We start from the raw sequence: 19,787 nt of genomic DNA, 5'->3' as shown, positions 1-19,787 counted from the left end.
GCACGCACATAAGCACGCGCGCACATATGGACACACACACACACATACACTCAGACAAACACACAATGTATATACACACATACACACACACCGCCTCCTCATTTCAGCCATTTGTTAAAGGTAAATACTGACATGGTCTAGAATGATAAACAATAAATGCAGTCTGATGTACCAATATACAGAACGAGTTACAAATGTGGTGCGTTAAGAAATTACTTTCTCACTAAACTCGCTAAAACTCGTATAAGCTGTTAATCTGTGTTTTTCTGTTCATGTTTTTTAGACTTATTACAAGTATAATTTCAAAAAGGATCTGCTCAAAGGTCATCACCTGAAAGAAGATGCTATTCCTATTCTTGCTGCCAAGTCTTCCAGAGACATTGCCAGTGATGTAAGTATGATGCTTGAATTCTGGGTTAATTGGCAATACGGTTGGCGGTACTATAAAAGACAGAACATATATTTGCAATTTGGATATTCTGTTATAAAGGTGCTGTGCATTCACAGAATTATTACAAGTGGAATGTTTTTCTACCTTACAGTACAGGTACAAGTTAGGCTACATGAAATCCAGGGGTAAACACGTAGGCTTCCGTAGCCTGCAGGACGACCCCTTGCTGGTGCACTACATGCACGTGGCTAAGATGCAGAGTGAAAGGAACTACACAAAGGACTATCACCAGGCCAAGCTGAAGTACCACACTCCTGTGGACATGCTCAGTGTCGTCCAGGCCAAACAGGCCTCTGCTGTGACCACCAACACCGGCTACAGACAGATCCGTCACCATTACACTATGCTGCCTGACGCCATGCCCCTGCAGCTGGCTCGTAACATGAACAACATCGCCAGTGATGTGAGTCCCAAACTCTGTTCCTTTACCCAATAACCAACCCAAACCCACTGCCAGCCATCACATCATTCCCATGTTTTGTTGTGTGTACTTGACTCTGCAGTACAACTACAAATCAGATTACGAGGGGTCTGTGAAGGGAATCGGTTGGGTTCCCATTGGCTCTTTGGATGTGGAGAAGGCCAAGACCGCGGGACAGGTGCTGGACGAGAAGAAGTACCGTCAGCATCCCAGCACCCTCAAGTTCACCAGCCCGCTGGACTCTATGGACATGACGTTAGCCATAACCAACAGAAAGCAGCTGGACAATGTGAGTGTTTTATAAAATTAAATTCAATTTTATTTGTATAGCATTTTTTACAATGATCATTGTGACAAAGCAGCTTTACAGAGATGTGGACCTGAACCCCTTAAAAGAATGCCTAGGGTGAGAGTTACAAGGAAAAACTCCCTGGCTGAAAATAGGAAGAAACCTTGAACAGGACTGTCCTGCATAGAGCCCTAACCTCAACCCCGGCCAACACCTTTGGGATCAGTTAGAAAGCTAACTGCGAGCCAGGCCTAATCACCCAATCAGTGCCTGACCTCACTAATGCTCTTCTGGCTAAATGGATGCAAATCCCTGCAGCAATGCTGAAACATCTGGTATAAAGCCTTCCCAGAAGAGTGGAGGTTGTTATAGCAGCAAAGGGTGGACCAACTCCATATTAATGCCCATAATTTTGGATGAGATGTTGGATGTCAGGTGTCCACATACTTTTGGCCATGTAGCTTAGCTAAGTGGGTATGTTAATTAATGTTTGTTTGAACATGTATGTGAGTATTTCCATGCAGGTTTATGTACATGTATGTCAATATGTACTGTATGAGGGTTTGTACAGGTATAATAGCATGTTAATGTATGTGAGTATGTAGGTATGCACGTGTGTGGATGGGTATGTACAGGTGTGAACAGATATGTAGGTATTTTTGGTCACATTTCACAAATAAACATTTCTTCCTATCCTCCAGATTGCATACAAGGCCTCTGGGGAGAAGGTCAAGCACACCTACAACCTGCCTGCTGATGCTCCTGAGTTTCTCCAAGCCAGATACAATGCTGCAAATTACAGCCCGGTGAGTGGACACAAAACACAACCACTGCGATCAGTGCACATATACTACAGAGAGCCTCCAAAGACTCTTTTTTTGCTAAATGTACATTTGTTAGCATGGCTGCTCTCTTCATGTGTGAATTCTCAGTACTCCATTTAGCGTACTTTAGTTCTTTTTGCTCCCCTGTTTCATCGCTTGTAATGATCCTTTTTCTCCTATAATGGAGTGATGTAAAGGAGATGCAGTACAAGAATTAAAGAGGGTAACATGTCTGTCCCCACAGTCTGTCTACAAGTATGCCTGGAAGAAACACATCGCCAAGGGATATGACATGAGACCAGATGCTATTCCCATTGTTGCTGCTAAGCTGGGACGACACATCGCCAGCAACGTGAGTGTGCACAAAGGTTTTGGAACATGATGCTCCACAGATATGATCACCTTTATTTATTTCCTTTGCTCAGTTGAACTATGCTGAGCGTACAGTCACATTTCTGCCATTGCTTTATGTTTCCTCCCATTATGCAGTATCAATACAAGAAAGAATATGAGAAATCCAGGGGTAAACACGTGGGCTTCCGAAGCCTGCAGGATGACCCCTTGCTGGTGAACTACATGCACGTGGCCCAGATGCAGAGTGATAGGAACTACAAGAAAGACTATCACCAGGCCAAGCTGAAGTACCACACTCCTGTGGACATGCTCAGTGTCGTACAGGCCAAACAGTCCTCTGCTGTGACCACCAACACCGGCTACAGACAGATCCGTCACCATTACACTCTGCTGCCTGACGCCATGCCCCTGCAGCTGGCTCGTAACATGAACAACATCGCCAGTGACGTAAGTGTAGCCCTGTCCCCTCTGTTGTGAAAGTAAAGCTAAGCTTGTGAATCCACATGTATTATGCATTTGTGTCATTCTGATCACTGTGCAAGTGTAATGGTCATCTGGGACTGAAACCCCTCCTTTTGGCACTGAGAGCTGACTGACTGCTACCATGCAGGGAGTGCTGGTTTTGGGTTAACAAGCCCTTAGCATTTACATTCCTCAATATAACCACAGAGCTCATAATTGTGGTCTGTTTTTATTTCATTGTCTACTCTAAATATTAAGCCTTTCCAATGAGGGCTTTCAGAATTATGCTAGAAAGCTCTAAGAAACATGCTGGGAATTATGTTAAATACACACAGGTAAAATTTGCAAAACACATTCCCATAGTAAGGTTTTTAGCGCAGAGAACATGCCATAAAACAGAATAACTCTACACAGTAAAGATATGTCTAAGAAAGATGCACTTGGAATGAAACATTGTGAAACAACGCAAAACAATAAATGTAAAACTGTGTGAAAAGATAAATGCTTGTTTTAGGAGTCCACATTTAACTAGTCTATGAGTGCAATACTTTAGTAATATATAGTCAAGAGTATTTTCTATGACTGACCAGTTTTTTGTGTATATAGTGAACATGTTGACTTTCCGCTTTCACTGTGTCTTGTTTGCCTTTTCACATAATTTGAGTGAATATGCTTTATTTATCTTAGAATGATAGGTTGCCTGATACATAGGCTCCAGAACCATGGAAATCAAACCATTAAATCTTTCTCTTTTTGCCTTTTTGTTTCCAGTATGAATACAAGAGTGATTACAACAGCTCTATGCGAGGAATTGGCTGGGTGCCCATTGGTTCACTGGGAGTGGAGACTGCAAGGATCGGTGGAGAGATACAGAGTGACGCGAGGTACCGCACTCATCCCTCCAAGTTCAAGGCCACAAAACTGATGGACTCCATGGATATAGTTCTTGCCACTGCCAACAATCAGATCATGAATCAGGTACGTACTGAGTACAATACAGTTGGCTGAAAGCAAGTTCCTTTTCGTGGTGGTTCATTAGATTGATCATGATTTTTGCTTGATGTTTTTCCAGAAAGCATACACGGACGCTTGGAATAAAGATAAGCTCAAAGTCCACATCATGCCAGACAGTCCTGAGATCGCCCTGGCAAAAGCTAACGCAGTCAACGTCAGCGAAGTAAGTTTCTCTGCATGTATGGCCACCATTTTTACCAGTCTGTACTGCATATTATGAGAATGTGTAATACTAAGTGCAATGGGAATGCAATAAACACAATCACTATGAGCAAATTAAGTTCCAAATTACACTACAGGCATTTCCGCATTTGTATATATTATGAGACATTCCTGGCACTGTGTGTGGTATCCTCTTTTTCCCAAATCATGGTTGCAGGACTGGCGATGTGACCCATCATACCTAAACTCTGATTGTTTTATGTTTCAGAAACTCTACAAAGCCAGTATGGGGGAATTAGCCAAGAAAGGTTATAACCTCAAACCAGATGCCATCTCAATTACAGCAGCAAAGGCCTCCAGGAATATTGCCAGTGATGTAAGTTTATTTCCAATTTCCCATGGATATGATGAAGAAATTAACAAAAAACCACAAATAAATCAAAATTTTTTTTATTCTGTTACAGTACAGGTACAAGTCAGCCTACATGCAATCCAGGGGTAAACACGTGGGCTTCCGTAGCCTGCAGGACGACCCCTTGCTGGTGCACTACATGCACGTGGCCAAGATACAAAGCGACAGGAACTACACAAAGGACTATCACCAGGCCAAGCTGAAGTATCACACTCCTGTAGACATGCTCAGTGTCGTACAGGCCAAGCAGACCTCTGCTGTGACCACCAACACCGGCTACAGACAGATCCGTCACCATTACACTCTGCTGCCTGACGCCATGCCCCTGCAGCTGGCTCGTAACATGAACAACATCGCCAGTGACGTGAGTTTCACTTTTATTCAGCGGGCATATTGACACAGCCATCACCATCATTCTGGTGAAACTGACAGGCTCGCTCAATGAATTGTTACCACAACTGGGCCAAACTAATATTTGGATCGAAACCCTCCAAAGACAACCTTTCCATTGAGTGTGTTGCACATTCCACTGGAGTGTTAGAAATCTATCTTTCTTTCTGCCCAATTATCTGTATACTCAGCACCCCAGCTCAATGACTGCACGATACAGTGCAATCATTTAGATGAGAAAATAAGTCAAGGCCCTGACTCATTAAATAACTAAAAATCCTCACCAAGTTTAAGTGGCAAAGTAATCCTTGCTTCCACTCCTTGTCTATTAGGAAAGCACTGTGCATTGACAAGCGAAGCACTAGAACGCAGTTATGAGTTGTAACTTTCTGAAAAGCACTACCCTGTAGTGACACAAAAAATAATTTTAAAAAATCACTATTTTATCTGAAAGAGAGAATGACTCGCCATACCTAATATTACTATATTCTTTTTGACATATTGATTTCCTGTCTTATGGCAAGGTTCTCAGTCATAAATACCATAAGGCTAACTACATTTCCGATCTGATTGCCATTTTATCTCCAGTATGAATACAAGAGTGATTACAACAGCTCTATGCGAGGAATTGGCTGGGTGCCCATTGGTTCACTGGGAGTGGAGACTGCAAGGATCGGTGGAGAGATACAGAGTGACGCGAGGTACCGCACTCATCCCTCCAAGTTCAAGGCCACAAAACTGATGGACTCCATGGATATAGTTCTTGCCACTGCCAACAATCAGATCATGAATCAGGTATGTACTGAGTAAAATACAGTAGGCAGAAAGCAATATATTCATATATATTCGGATATATATGTCTAGTTAAAATTATACATTAATATGTATTAATTAATTTTTTTTTACCATTGCATTGCAGAAAGCATACACAGACGCTTGGAATAAAGATAAGCTCAAAGTCCACATCATGCCAGACAGTCCTGAGATCGCTCTGGCAAAAGCTAATGCAATCAACATGAGTGATGTAAGTTTTACTACATATATGGCTGCCGTGTGTACTCTACTGTATATTATGAGAAATGTAATACTAGGTGTGGTGGGACCACAATGACCATGAGCAAGGTAAATTCCAGATTACACAACAAGTACCCCCACATCTGTACATATTAAGACATTACTGAAACTGTGTGTGGTGTGCTTGTATTTTTCGTTTCGTTTCGTTGTTGGAAGGGCTATGTTACCAAGAAAATCTAAACTCTGATTTTTTTTTTCCATTTCAGAAACTCTACAAAGCCAGTATGGGGGAATTAGCCAAGAAAGGTTATAACCTCAAACCAGATGCCATCTCAATTACGGCAGCAAAGGCCTCCAGGAATATTGCCAGTGATGTAAGTTTCATTATATTTTATATTCCACATGTCTACAGCTATTCGAAGCTTTCATAAAATTTTGTTGCTTCAAGGAAATTTGACAACGATGTGGTGCAGAAAGTCACTAAAAACCCTGAATAAATCAAAAAATATTTTATTCTGTTACAGTACAGGTACAAGTCAGCCTACAGGCAAGCCAGGGGTAAACACGTAGGCTTCCGTAGCCTGCAAGACGACCCCTTGCTGGTGCACTACATGCACGTGGCCAAGATACAAAGCGACAGGAACTACACAAAGGACTATCACCAGGCCAAGCTGAAGTACCACGCTCCTGTGGACATGCTCAGTGTCGTTCAGGCCAAACAGGCCTCTGCCGTGGTCTCCAACGCCGGCTATAGACAGATAATCCCAACCAACAAGCTTCTTCCTGATGCCATGAGCTTTCAGCTGGCTCGCAATATGCAGACTATTGCAAGTGATGTAAGTACTGCTTAATGGACAACCTCTCTGTCTCTGAGGAAACAACATAATCCATGAACATAAAATGCACTTTTGTGTGACATTTGACTGAGATTCAATTAAGTATTTTAGGTATCTGGGTGACTACTGCAGAGTAAATAAACTGAAATGGAAACATACAACCTGTTTCTATTGTTATGGTCGGCTTGACTGTAGGCAGATTTACATCAGAAAAAGGCCTTATATGTAAATGAATTCTTTGTCCATAATCTCCACAGAATGTGTACAAAAGTGAGTATGAGAGCTATATAAAAGGTATTGGATGGATCCCCATTGGTTCTTTGGACGTGGAGAAAGCGAAGACGGCAACAGCCATCTTAAATGAAAAGCATTACCGCCAGCACCCCAGCAAATTCAAGTTCACAAAAGACATGCAGTCTATGGATGTTGCTCTGGCGACAGTCAACAGGCAGATTGGCAACAAGGTGAGAGAGCTTTGGTGGCTGGGATCCAAGATCCCCATTCCAATAATGTATTCCTGCTAAAAAAATTATTTTGTGAAGTTGGATTGTATACATTTTAGAAATTTCGATGGCTATATCTCGGTGTTTTCCTTGCAAGGTGTCAGTAGTTCAAATGCACTTATTTCCGGCAGCATGCATATGTTGAGGCCTGGGAGAAGGACAAGACCAAGGTGCACATCATGCCTGATTCCATGGAGGTGTCTCTGGCACGACAGAACAAGATAACCTACAGTGAGGTAAGCCATGTGTTCAGAGGAAGAGCTTCATCATTTTATACTGGACACCATAACATAGAATAATGGAGGATTAAACTGTTGATGCGCACTTGAAGGAAAGTATAAATGCCTTCCATATGTGGCCCTCAAGTCTGGATCTCTATGAGAAAACATGTTCTATATGCTATGATATGATTGGAGATATGGCCATTAATGTTGTGTTTCCTTACAGAAACAGTACAGACTTGCTAATGAACTGGCAAAGAAGAAGGGCCACAACCTGCGTGAAGATGCCATTCCCATTCTTGCTGCTAAAGCTTCCAGAGACATTGCCAGCGATGTACGTTTTTATATTATATTTCTCATTGCTGTCATGTCATTTTTTCATGTCATAATACATCATGAAAAAGACACTTTTAAACACAAAACCATTCTTTGATTCGTACAGTACAAATACAAAACAGGATACCGTAAGCAAGTTGGACACCATATTGGAGCGCGCAGCATCAAGGACGATCCCTTGCTCATGTTGGCCTTGAACTCAGCTAAGATTGCCAGCGATGCTCTCTACAAGAAGGACTTCAACCAGTCCAAGACCAAATTTCACCTTCCAGTGGACATGCTGTCCTTTGAACTGGCCAAGAAGAACCAGATTCAAGTCAATGATACCAACTATAGAACTTACCTGCACAAGTGGATCTGTCTGCCTGACGCCAGTGATGTTGTGCATGCTAAACATGTGTATGAACTACGAAGTGATGTAAGTGTGAATACATTTCTCTGTGTGGATTTTGAAGTATTTTACTGTTTTTATTTATTTATTTTTTCATTTGTTTCAGTTTTACTTGTCACTATATGCAGAATTTTACCTTAAGACAAATTTAGTAGCTGAATTAAAAATCTCTTTGCTCTTCATATCAATCATAGCTGAGTTTCTTAAACATGATCAGTCCATATATTTTTGATATTTAAACCTTCTCGCATCTTCTGTTTACTCAGGCTGCATATCAGGCGGACCTGAAATGGCTCAAGGGCTTAGGCTGGGTTCCCATTGGCTCACTTGATGTTGAGAAAGTGAAAAAAGCAGCAGAGATTCTGAGCGAGAAGCTCTACCGCCAGCACCCCAGCAACTTCAAATTCACCAGCAAGACAGACTCCATGCCCCTCGTTCTGGCTAAAGCCAATTCACAAATTGGCAACAAGGTATTATCAACATTTTATTATAACAATGTCACTTTAAATTCATGCAATACCTAACTAGTAGGTGGAATATTTTTTTTATTTGCAAAATAAATATTTCAATGAATTAAAGAAATTGGAACTGAATATATATATATATATATATATATATATATATATATATATATATATATATATAAACTTCTAATGACCTTTACATTTTTACAGCGTTTGTACACTGAAGCATGGGAAAAAGATAAGACCAAGGTGCACATCATGCCGGACTCAATGGAAGTAACTCTGGCCCGACAGAATAAGGTCATCTACAGTGAGGTAAGCTATGCACGTAAAAGAAGAGGTGTGGTTTTTCTGCACACATCAGCTTTTTTAAATTATTCAGCTTTTTTAGTTTGTTTGCAGCGATATTCAAAAGCACCGCATTTTAAAAAATGCACGCAAAGTAACTGAATGAATTCCAAAATGGATGTTAATAGGTAAAGTTGTTACTTTCCTGTACTTGCTTTGTGTTGGGCAATGTTATGATGACATGTTGTGTTGCTTCTTAATTCAGAAAAAATACAAACTTGCTAATGAAGAAGCTAAGAAGAAGGGCCACAACCTGCGGGAAGACGCCATCTCTGTTCTTGCTGCTAAAGCCTCCAGAGACATTGCCAGTGATGTAAGTTTTTTCTTAATTCCAACAATGCTTAAGGGCATTTGTTTTCCTCACTAGAAAAGATGATACCTGAGTAACAAGGACAAACACAATAAACCAGTCTTTGTCTCTTGCAGTACAAATACAAAACAGGATACCGCAAGCAAGTTGGACACCATATTGGAGCGCGCAGCATCAAGGACGATCCCTTGCTCATGTTGGCCTTGAACTCAGCTAAGATTGCCAGCGATGCTCTCTACAAGAAGGACTTCAACCAGTCCAAGACCAAATTCAACCTCCCAGCAGACATGCTGGCCATTGAACTGGCCAAGAAGTGCCAGATTCAGGTCAATGATGCCAACTACAGAACTTACCTGCACAACTGGACTTGTCTGCCAGATGCCAATGATGTTGTTCATGCTAAACATGTGTATGAACTGCAGAGTGATGTAAGTGTGAATTTTCAAGTATTTTAGGGTATTTATTTTCTTCACTGTTTTCAGTTTTACTTGTCATTAAATTAAGATTGGTATCTCTATTACCTTAGCACATAGTTAGCAACTTAATTAAAACAATCTCTATGGTCTTGTTCTCAGTCATAGTAGAGTTTCTAGAACATGATCAGTTCACACAATTTTGATTTTAACCTTCTCGTATCTTCTGATGTGTGTTTACTCAGGCTGCATATCAGGCGGACCTGAAATGGCTCAAGGGCTTAGGCTGGGTTCCCATTGGCTCACTTGAGGTTGAGAAAGTGAAAAAGGCAGCAGAGATTCTGAGCGAGAATCTCTACCGCCAGCACCCCAGCAAATTCAAATTCACATGCACAACTGAAGACATGCCACTGGTTCTGGCTAAAGCCAATGCACAAATTGGCAACAAGGTATGAACACCATCTTATCATAACAATGTCACTTTAAAACCATGCAATACCTTACTAGTAGGTGGAATTTTTTGATTTACAAAATAAATACTATAATTGCTTTTAAAAATTGAAGCTGAATTCCAAATAATAACTAAAATACACAAGAACAAAATGCTTGCAATGACCTTTGCATTTTTACAGCGTTTGTACACTGAAGCATGGGAAAAAGATAAGACCAAGGTGCACATCATGCCAGACACATTGGAAGTAACTCTGGCCCGACAGAATAAGGTCATCTACAGTGAGGTAAGCTATGCAGCCTTTTTAAATGATTCAGCTGTTGTATTTTGTTTGTGGAGATTTTCCACAAACATTGCCTGTTATTTCATGAAATTAGTGTGTTTTTGCAAAAACAAATATGATGCTCAAAAGTGAAATTGTTACTTTGTTGCATTTAGCTTTTGTAGGATGATATAAAGATTGCTTTGCAATGTAATATGGTTTGATTCATTTCTCAATTAAGAAACAGTACAAACTTGCTAATGAAGAAGCTAAGAAGAAGGGCCACAACCTGCGTGAAGACGCCATCTCTGTTCTTGCAGCAAAAGCCTCAAGAGACATTGCCAGTGATGTAAGTTCTTTATTTTTCCTAAATTGGTGATGTTAATTTTCACAACTGAAGCAACATTATCAGTAACTTTATAACAAGAGCACCCATATGTTTACTAAACCATATGTCCTTTGCAGTACAAATACAAGACAGGATACCGCAAGCAGGTTGGACACCACATTGGAGCACGCAGCATCCAAGATGACCCGTTGATGATGCTGGCTGTGAACTCAGCTAAGATTGCCAGCGATGCTCTCTACAAGAAGGACTTCAACATGTCCAAGACCAAATTTAACCTCCCAGCAGACATGCTGACCATTGAGCTAGCCAAGAAGTGCCAGATTCAGGTCAATGATGCCAACTACAGAACTTACCTGCACAACTGGACTTGCCTGCCAGATGCCAATGATGTTGTTCATGCTAAACATGTGTATGAACTGCAGAGTGATGTAAGTGTGAATATATTCTACTACCAATTATCTATGATGGATTTTCAAGTCTTTTAGGGTATTTATTTTCTTCACTGTTTTCAGTTTTACTTGTCAATAAATTAAGATTGGTATCTCTATTACCTTAGCACATAGTTAGCAACTTAATTAAAACAATCTCTATGGTCTTCTTCTCAGTCATAGTAGAGTTTCTAGAACATGATCAGTTCACACAATTTTGATTTTAACCTTCTCGCATCTTCTGATGTGTGTTTACTCAGTCTGCATATCAAGCAGACCTGAAATGGCTCAAGGGCTTAGGCTGGGTTCCCATTGGTTCGCTTGATGTGGAGAAAGCCAAGAAGGCAGCAGAGATCCTAAGTGAGAGGAACTACCGCCAGCCCCCCAGCAATTTCAAGTTCACCAGCAAGACAGACTCCATGCCCCTCGTTCTGGCTCAAGCCAACAACAAAATAATGAATCAGGTACAGTACACAATCCAAAAGATGTCAGTGGACTAGTTATGCTGCTTATCTTGATAAGAAATTTCTCCACTTTGTGGATTTACCCCACAATCAGGTACTGAATCCTGAGCATTCATATGCTGACTGTGACCAGATTCACTTATTTCCAGTTAATTCAGTTATATTTTTACAGCGCTTGTACACTGAAGCGTGGGAGAAAGAGAAGACCAAAATTCACATCATGCCAGACACATTTGAAATAACTCTGGCACAACAGAACAAGATCATCTACAGTGAGGTAAGCCATGAATCAGAAGAGAGGAAATTTTTCCACACACAGCAGCCTATTAAAATTATTCCACCATTTTAATTTGTTTGCAACGATATACATATGCATTGCTTTTCATGTAAAAAGATACAAAGAATCACAATTATGTTAGAAATTGATGTAAAAATTGTTGTACAATTTTAAATGGTTCACTTTGTTTTTACTTTCAGAAACTGTACAAACTTGCTAATGAAGAAGCCAAGAAGAAGGGCCATAACCTGCGTCATGATGCTGTCTCTGTTGTTGCTGCAAAAGCTTCCAGAGACATTGCCAGTGATGTATGTTCTTTATTCTTACTTTGGCATCCTTTTTATTTTTATACATAATGACCTAAATATTGTTATCTGAATATATTATACAGCCTGAAATAATCTTCATAATAAACTGGTCCTTGTTTCTTGTAGTACAAATACAAGACAGGTTACCGTAAACAAGTTGGACACCACATTGGAGCGCGCAGCATCCAAGATGACCCGTTGCTGATGCTGGCTGTGAACTCAGCTAAGATTGCCAGCGATGCTCTCTACAAGAAGGACTTCAACATGTCCAAGACCAAATTCAACCTCCCAGCAGACATGCTGACCATTGAGCTAGCCAAGAAGTGCCAGATTCAGGTCAATGATGCCAACTACAGGACTTACCTGCACAACTGGACCTGCCTGCCTGATGCTAATGATGTGGTCCAGGCCAGGAAAGCCTATGATCTGCGCAGTGATGTAAGTACTTTAAAAATTCAAAACCACTGAGGTCAAATTCTGACAGTATCCTCAGACTGTAAGGGGTGGTTTTTCCCTCATGGAAGTTGGTCTGTTTTTTACTGATGTGTTTGTTGCCCCATTGTCTGATTAAAATTTTTCTGATTTCTCACCCCAGCATGTCTACAAGGCTGACATGGAATGGATGCGGGGTGTGGGCTGGGTTCCCGCCGGCTCACTGGAAGTGGAGAAAGCCAAAAAGGCAGCAGAGATCCTGAGTGACAGGGCATACCGCCAGCACCCCAGCAGTTTCAAGTTCACCAGCAAGACAGACTCCATGCCCCTTGTTCTGGCTCAAGCCAATAACAAAATAATGGACCAGGTACTGTGCACAATGCACCTAAAGGGTGGAGAAAAAGATGTATGTGGGGCTACTGTGTGGTTCATCTTAATAAGTGTGTTCTAGTTTGTGGATGCACCCCACTATCAGGTATTGAATCTCAAACATGCCAGTACTGACTGGACAGCAGCTCTGCAGGCCAGTGAATAATTGGGCATATAATCTTCCAGGGGGGGGACATGGCACACCAACAACTTTCTTTAGTCAATGGGGCAGCTGTGGTCAGCCAGTAGAAGCTGCTCAGGAAGTGCTCTCCTCTAGTGCTGTGACTGTGCAGCTCAGCTAGTGGGGTGTACCTCTGTGCTGCCTTGCTCTACAGAGAAGTTGGCCAGTAGCTTAGCCTGCCTTGCTCAGAAAAAATGTCCAGCTGTATAAATGGATAGTCAGATGTGATCTTCTCTAAATAAACTGGCCACCATATGATCACTATCTGCCAAGAAAATAAATTGGCAGATGAAAAAACAACTGTAAATACACAAAATTACACTTTTCTCAAGAAAAAAGGGATCTTGTTTTTAATTTTTATTTCTTTTTTTCAGTTCCCTCTCAAACTGTGCTTGTATTCCCGTTTCACAGAGAGCTTACCGTGAGGTCTGGGACAAAGAGAAGATTAAAGTCCACATCATGCCTGACACCCCTGAGATTATGCTGTCTAGGCAGAACAAACTCAACATCAGCCCGGTACGCCCATGCTCCTTTCACAGTTAACTTTGCTTTCAAGAGACTTTGTCATTCTCCAGTGTGAAATCAGTCTCATCTTATGTCCATTATTACTTTCTTAAATACATGCTTTGTAAATTCCCATTAGCTCTGTGTACTGTAAATGTCTCATAATTCATTAAAGGTACAGTATGTAAGTTTGGATAAACACGCAAGAGAGAGGTAGATTTTGAAAAAAAAAAAAAATGAAGTTCCACCCGTCCCCTCAGCACTCCCTCCAAAGCCCCTCCCTCCAAACACTGGCACACATGCTGCCTGATATCTGAGTACTGCAGAGAGAGGACGTAATGTGACCCATTCAATCATAATCAGTTAGAAATCGATGTTTATTTCAGAAATGTTGGCCGTTTTAGGGTTTCTTTTAGCAGGACAATATCTTGGCTTTCATAATATGTATGTCCTATGCAAAATTGAGAGTAAAAATATAGTTTTGAAGCTTTCAAATGTATGATGTCAGAACCAGAGTTTCGCATCGTTTGGAAGCTCACTTCAGCCAGTTTATTTTGTCACCAGTCGCACCATCAACTCAGCTGCTTTCGCGGCTACAAGCTAATGGGTTTAATCAGATTTTACTTGAAAAATGTCTGCTCTTATCTGCGTAGCTCTGCCCACCTGGCCTGTTCAGTTCTCTGGCAGCGCTGTGAACGTAACAGGATGATTGACAGGCAGGCGAGGTAGAGAGCTGTCCTGATTGCTTGTTAAGATTGAGGCATGGTGAATTTTGGAGTGGCTCATTTCAGAGCCTTTTTCATAGACCTTTTAATTTATGCTATCTGATTGTATGTGATGGGAATTTAACCAAATATTAACAAAAGTGTTCTACAACAAACTTACATACTGCACCTTTGGCAAATGAAGTTGGTTCAAAATTAGTCCACGTGACTACACTACAATGTTGTGTTGGTATTTTTAAGTATGAAGCTGTTGTATAATACTGATTCATCATTTCGTAATCTCTATTCTCTGAAATTCTCATTTCTACCCTACTATCATACCGAGATATTTATCTTCATTTTCAAAAATTGCATGAAAACTTGCTTAAACATTCACCCTCTGTCAGAATCATCTTATTCCGTAGTGGTAATTCTGTATGGGTTGACAGAACATATACATACATACATGCATACATACATAAATGATTTTATTTTATTTTTTTGCAGAAAATTTACAAACTGGGTTTTGAAGAGGTTATTAGGAATGGCTATAACCTGCCAGTTGATGCTGTCGCCTTAAAAGCAGCCAAGGCCTCCAGGGACATTGCCAGTAATGTGAGTATCTCCTCTGCAGAAGGTTGCTTTAGCTGTTGTTTAGATAACACTAAATACGTTTGACATCCCTGTTGTTAGGAAATACATTATGAAAGATGGTTCATGTTATTGTCTGGTGATGGAAATGTAAGAACTGCCATCATGGTAACATTCCATGCGTTATTTTTTCGACAGTACAAGTACCTTACAGGTTATCGCAAGCAACTTGGCCACCACATTGGAGCCCTCAGCATCCAAGATGACCCCTTGCTTGTGCTGGCCGTGAATTCGGCTAAGATTGCCAGTGATGCTCTGTACAAGAAGGATTTCAACAAGTCCAAGACTAAATTCAACCTCCCAGCGGACATGCTGGCCATTGAGTTGGCTAAAAAGTGCCAGATCCAGGTCAACGACGCCAACTACAGGACTTATCTTCACAACTGGACTTGTCTGCCTGACGCTAATGATGTTGTTCAGGCCAGGAAAGTGTATGACCTGCGCAGTGATGTAAGTACTTTCAAATGTCAAAAATACTGAAATCAAATGCCGATTGTATCCTTAGACTGTAAGGTGTGATTTTTCCATCACGGAAGTCTGTCTGTTTTAGACTCCTGTGGTTGCTGCCTCATTGTCTGACTCTACTTTCTCCTGATCTCTGGCCTTTGACCCCAGATTGTCTACAAAGCTGACATGGAGTGGGTACGGGGAACAGGCTGGGTGCCTGTTGGCTCACTGGATGTCGAGAAGGCTAAGAAGGCTGCTGAGATCCTGAATGATCGTCTATATCGCCAGAAACCACAAACCTTCAAATACACAAGCGATATGCATGCAATGCCAATGGTCTTGGCAAAAGCAAACGCTGATATTATTAGCAAGGTCTGTGGGCTACTTCCAATCTTGTAAAAAAAAATTTTTTAAAAACCTCATACAAAATCAGATTAAGAGAATTTTTTAAAAAAGCTTATAGCTATTGTAAATATGCTATAATGTCACAAAACAGAAACATTATCAAAATTATAATACAACAGAATTGACTATATGCAATAAATAATATACCCACTTGAAAATGTATGCTGTTTGTACTGTTGATAATATTTTATTGGTTCAAGGTAGTGGTTAGCAGACAGGTGTTGATTCATGCAATAATTACGATCTTTTCTTAAAGGGAATGTGCATACATATTATAAACAGGGAGCTGAGGATTTACAATAAAAGTTTACTTTAAGGGAAACACTGGCTTTCTTTGCAGACTGATTTTAATTTCAGTGGGAGATAAGTCTGTCTAGGTTCATGTTTTTTCACATTGAATCATGTGTAATTTTGTATCACTAGAGTCTCAGACCAATCACTGTGTAACTCACTGTAAACTCATATCCACTGTGTGTATGTGTTGTTGCTGTTGTTGTTGTTGTTGTTGTTGTTTTCACAGCAATTGTATAATGCAGCTTGGGAGAAGGACAAGCTCAAAATTCACCAGATGCCAGATCTTCCTGAGATTGTTCTATCAAAGGCCAATGCTGCCAACCTCAGCAAGGTTAGCCTGCGCTGTCCTTCCACCCACTCTTGCACTTCATCCACCACCACCACACACTCAGAATTGTATGCTAGCACATAGAGCCTTTTCCACATTTACAAGACTGTGTCCACTTCTGGGCATGACAGTTTTATAAAGGTCAAAGCTCTTGAAGAAGTACAAAAAAGGACAATACATTTCTTCCTTGTATGCACTTTAACAGTTACACGGAAAACATAAGGATGCTTTATTTGTTCAGGTTTTGCATTTGATAGAGTTTTTGCATTCTTAAAAGGAAGTAAAGTAGCTGACAAAAGATGCTTCACGTTGAGTTCTTCCAGCAGAGCAAGGGGTCACAGGTTGACATTAATTGACCATACATTTCACGCTGATATCAAGAAGTCCTTTTTTTTTTTACATATTGAATGGTCAGTGCATGGCCTAGCTTGCCAAGCCATGTAGTAAAAGCATAAATCTTTAATGTGTTCATACCAAGTTTGTCACAGTACTAGATATGCTCTAGGAAGTAGAAAATGAAGGCACTTCTTGATGGGCTTAATGGCCTGTTGTTGTCAGAAGAAAGTCATATAGTGATATTTTTAAAGCTGTGATATTCTTTGTTTTACCCCTGTTATTAAAGCTTAAAAAGCTTCTCCAGTCCTCCTCTGCATGCTACATGGTCAGACCTGGGATGCCTTCTCCGGTTGAACGTCTCTGACAGCAGTAACTTCTTTGCAGAAACTTTACCGCCAAGGCTGGGAAGAAGCAATCAGAAAAGGCCATGACATTAAACCCGATGCCGTATTCATCAAAGCTGCCAAGGCCTCCAGAGATATCATCAGTGATGTGAGTATAATCTTGCGATCGCAATAATTAATGCAAATTCAACCAAACTCCGCAATATTTGCGGGGGCTTGCAATTTTGCGAAATTCCCCTGATTTCTCCGCATTAAATGTCCAAATCCAGAGCCGTATATATGCATTAATGCATATTAAAAAATATGTAGCAAAATGCGTCTGTAGGGGCTGCGGTCATAAAGAAATTCATGACAAAATGGTTAGGGAAAGTAATCATAAGTACTTATCTGTCACAGGAGTCTTCAATAACGTTGAATGGTGATCCATTTTGTGAATAAATTTGTTCTCTGATGAAACAATATATTTGTTGGCAGACGGCCAATCGGACAATCTCTGTTATCAACACTGCTATTTAGCATAATTAGCAAGCATAGCGTAGCTCAGCCTGTGTAACGTTACTTGTTGCCCCGCTGGGAAAGACCATTCATCACTGCATACAACTTGGTTTACTCCAAAAGTGTGTTTAGAAACTTTGTATTAAAATACCTCCTCATTTACAGTTAGCAAGGCTCTTCAACCTGAGTTTAAGCCTGATTTATAGTCAATACAACTAGGTGTGTTACAGTGGAGATTTGCAGCATATGTAAGCAGTCAACAGTCAAAAAAATAAAAAGAAAATTGTATGTGCAACTGTTGAACCAATCAAGGATTGGTGACAAAATATTTTCTCTTGTCCAATACCAGTATGCCATTTAGATGAAGAAAAGCACTTTGGATCTACATCTAATTTGATGAGCTGCTGCATCAGATGTCCACTGGCATCTCACACAACACAAATCACTCTGCTCCTGTCAGGGCCCGCAGCTAAAAATATTCAAGTTGTTTGTGTTTCATGGAAATCATTTCATGAATAACTTAGAGGTTAAAGGGTTTAAATGTAAACATTAAATATTTGTGGTGGGTGTGATGGAAATAGACACTGAAGCATTAACAATATAAATCTTGTCTGCTACAGTACAAATACAAGACAGGGTACCGCGAGCAGGTTGGACACCACATTGGAGCGCGCAGCATCCAAGATGACCCGTTGCTGATGCTGGCTGTGAACTCAGCTAAGATTGCCAGCGATGCTCTCTACAAGAAGGACTTCAACATGTCCAAGACCAAATTCAACCTCCCAGCAGACATGCTGACCATTGAGCTAGCCAAGAAGTGCCAGATTCAGGTCAATGATGCCAACTACAGAACTTACCTGCACAACTGGACCTGCTTGCCTGACGCTAATGATGTGGTCCAGGCCAGGAAAGCCTATGATCTGCGCAGTGATGTAAGTACTTTAAAAATTCATAACCACTGAGGTCAAATTCTGACAGTATCCTCAGACTGTAACTTGGTCTGTTTTTTACTGATGTGTTTGCTGCCACATTGTCTGATTAAAATTTCTTCTGATTTCTGACCTTTGACCTCAGCATGTCTACAAGGCTGACATGGAATGGATGCGAGGTGTGGGCTGGGTTCCCTCCGGCTCACTGGAAGTGGAGAAAGCCAAGAAAGCAGCAGAGATCCTGAGTGACAGGGCGTACCGCCAGCACCCCACCAGTTTCAAGTTCACCAGCAAGACTGACGCCATGCCTTTTGTTCTGGCTCAAGCCAGCAATCATTTAATGAATCAGGTATAGCACGCATCGCCAAAGGGTAGAGTGAGTGAATAGTGTAGACGCTCCTGGATCTAATGAGCTGAGTCTTCTTTTGCTGAAGAAATTATATCTGTTGTTTCTGAAAATGCTCCATGTTCCCCTGTCGCAGAAAGCTTACCGTGAGGTCTGGGATAAGGAGAAGCTCAACATCCACATTATGCCCGACACACCTGAGATTTTGCTGGCCCAGCAGAATAAGTTCAACACCAGCCTGGTATGAGGACCCCCTGCCGTCGCCTCTTCACTGCTAGGAACCTACTGGAAGAAGCTGATGAATATTAGCTGTAGCATATTTTTTTCTGCTCCTTTTTCTTGCACAATTCACATAACTGTTAGACCCCACATCTATCCTTCTTCTGGAGAAAATTAAAATAATGGGGAACTTCTCATCTTACGTTTATGAACTTATTATATTGGTTTTTATGCTCCAATAATCTTTCCTGAAAGTCTATACTGTATAGGTTAAAACGCCATATAGACAGGTTTTGTCTAAAGCTTGCAAAGTACATGAATACTAATTTTAATTGCATTATACTCTTACTGTAAACTCAGCACATTACTGACCAGAGTTCTTTAACATAATAAAGTTTTTTGTGGTCGCAAATATGACACACGTGTTATACTACAGTACCTACTGCGAATTACTCTAACATATAAAAATACACTCACTCTCTTTCCATTTTTATGCTTTTTTCTGAACTCAAAATGAATTAGAACAAAAGCAACCTCTATTATTGAAGTGATGTCCATGTTGTCAGATGTTTTTCAAAAACTGGAAAATTGGTTTCAGAATAGAAACAGAAAGTGTGATGGTTAATATTGGCCAATATTTCAGTTAATA

At 40.7% G+C, this 19,787-nt stretch overlaps 1 protein-coding gene across 10 annotated transcripts in view; it reads left to right on the top strand.

Moving 5' to 3' along the window:
- LOC118214445 (nebulin-like) overlaps positions 1–19,787 on the top strand; it is a 74,872-nt gene that overhangs the window by 17,088 nt on the left and 37,997 nt on the right. For 2 of the 10 annotated variants that reach the window (XM_035394396.1, XM_035394394.1), the window contains exons 29-68: positions 284–391; positions 543–854; positions 955–1,161; positions 1,863–1,967; positions 2,230–2,337; positions 2,475–2,786; positions 3,573–3,779; positions 3,874–3,978; positions 4,246–4,353; positions 4,442–4,753; positions 5,368–5,574; positions 5,699–5,803; positions 6,060–6,167; positions 6,318–6,629; positions 6,887–7,093; positions 7,264–7,368; positions 7,580–7,687; positions 7,796–8,107; positions 8,347–8,550; positions 8,755–8,859; positions 9,098–9,205; positions 9,319–9,630; positions 9,861–10,064; positions 10,248–10,352; positions 10,570–10,677; positions 10,794–11,105; positions 11,366–11,569; positions 11,742–11,846; positions 12,047–12,154; positions 12,281–12,592; positions 12,750–12,953; positions 13,548–13,652; positions 14,852–14,959; positions 15,134–15,445; positions 15,611–15,814; positions 16,368–16,472; positions 17,190–17,297; positions 18,265–18,576; positions 18,719–18,922; positions 19,056–19,160. In XM_035394396.1, the coding sequence (XP_035250287.1) occupies positions 284–391; positions 543–854; positions 955–1,161; positions 1,863–1,967; positions 2,230–2,337; positions 2,475–2,786; positions 3,573–3,779; positions 3,874–3,978; positions 4,246–4,353; positions 4,442–4,753; positions 5,368–5,574; positions 5,699–5,803; positions 6,060–6,167; positions 6,318–6,629; positions 6,887–7,093; positions 7,264–7,368; positions 7,580–7,687; positions 7,796–8,107; positions 8,347–8,550; positions 8,755–8,859; positions 9,098–9,205; positions 9,319–9,630; positions 9,861–10,064; positions 10,248–10,352; positions 10,570–10,677; positions 10,794–11,105; positions 11,366–11,569; positions 11,742–11,846; positions 12,047–12,154; positions 12,281–12,592; positions 12,750–12,953; positions 13,548–13,652; positions 14,852–14,959; positions 15,134–15,445; positions 15,611–15,814; positions 16,368–16,472; positions 17,190–17,297; positions 18,265–18,576; positions 18,719–18,922; positions 19,056–19,160 (7,302 nt within the window). The remainder of the gene's footprint in view (positions 1–283; positions 392–542; positions 855–954; positions 1,162–1,862; positions 1,968–2,229; positions 2,338–2,474; positions 2,787–3,572; positions 3,780–3,873; positions 3,979–4,245; positions 4,354–4,441; positions 4,754–5,367; positions 5,575–5,698; positions 5,804–6,059; positions 6,168–6,317; positions 6,630–6,886; positions 7,094–7,263; positions 7,369–7,579; positions 7,688–7,795; positions 8,108–8,346; positions 8,551–8,754; positions 8,860–9,097; positions 9,206–9,318; positions 9,631–9,860; positions 10,065–10,247; positions 10,353–10,569; positions 10,678–10,793; positions 11,106–11,365; positions 11,570–11,741; positions 11,847–12,046; positions 12,155–12,280; positions 12,593–12,749; positions 12,954–13,547; positions 13,653–14,851; positions 14,960–15,133; positions 15,446–15,610; positions 15,815–16,367; positions 16,473–17,189; positions 17,298–18,264; positions 18,577–18,718; positions 18,923–19,055; positions 19,161–19,787) is intronic. The other 8 variants (XM_035394402.1, XM_035394397.1, XM_035394399.1 and 5 more) reach the window with 8 other exon arrangements.

The sequence above is a fragment of the Anguilla anguilla genome, chromosome 15 (assembly GCF_013347855.1).
Source record: "Anguilla anguilla isolate fAngAng1 chromosome 15, fAngAng1.pri, whole genome shotgun sequence".
NCBI classification, from domain to species: domain Eukaryota; kingdom Metazoa; phylum Chordata; class Actinopteri; order Anguilliformes; family Anguillidae; genus Anguilla; species Anguilla anguilla.
The sequence above is the reverse complement of the archived record's forward strand: the minus strand, read 5'-3'. Positions and strand labels throughout refer to the sequence as shown.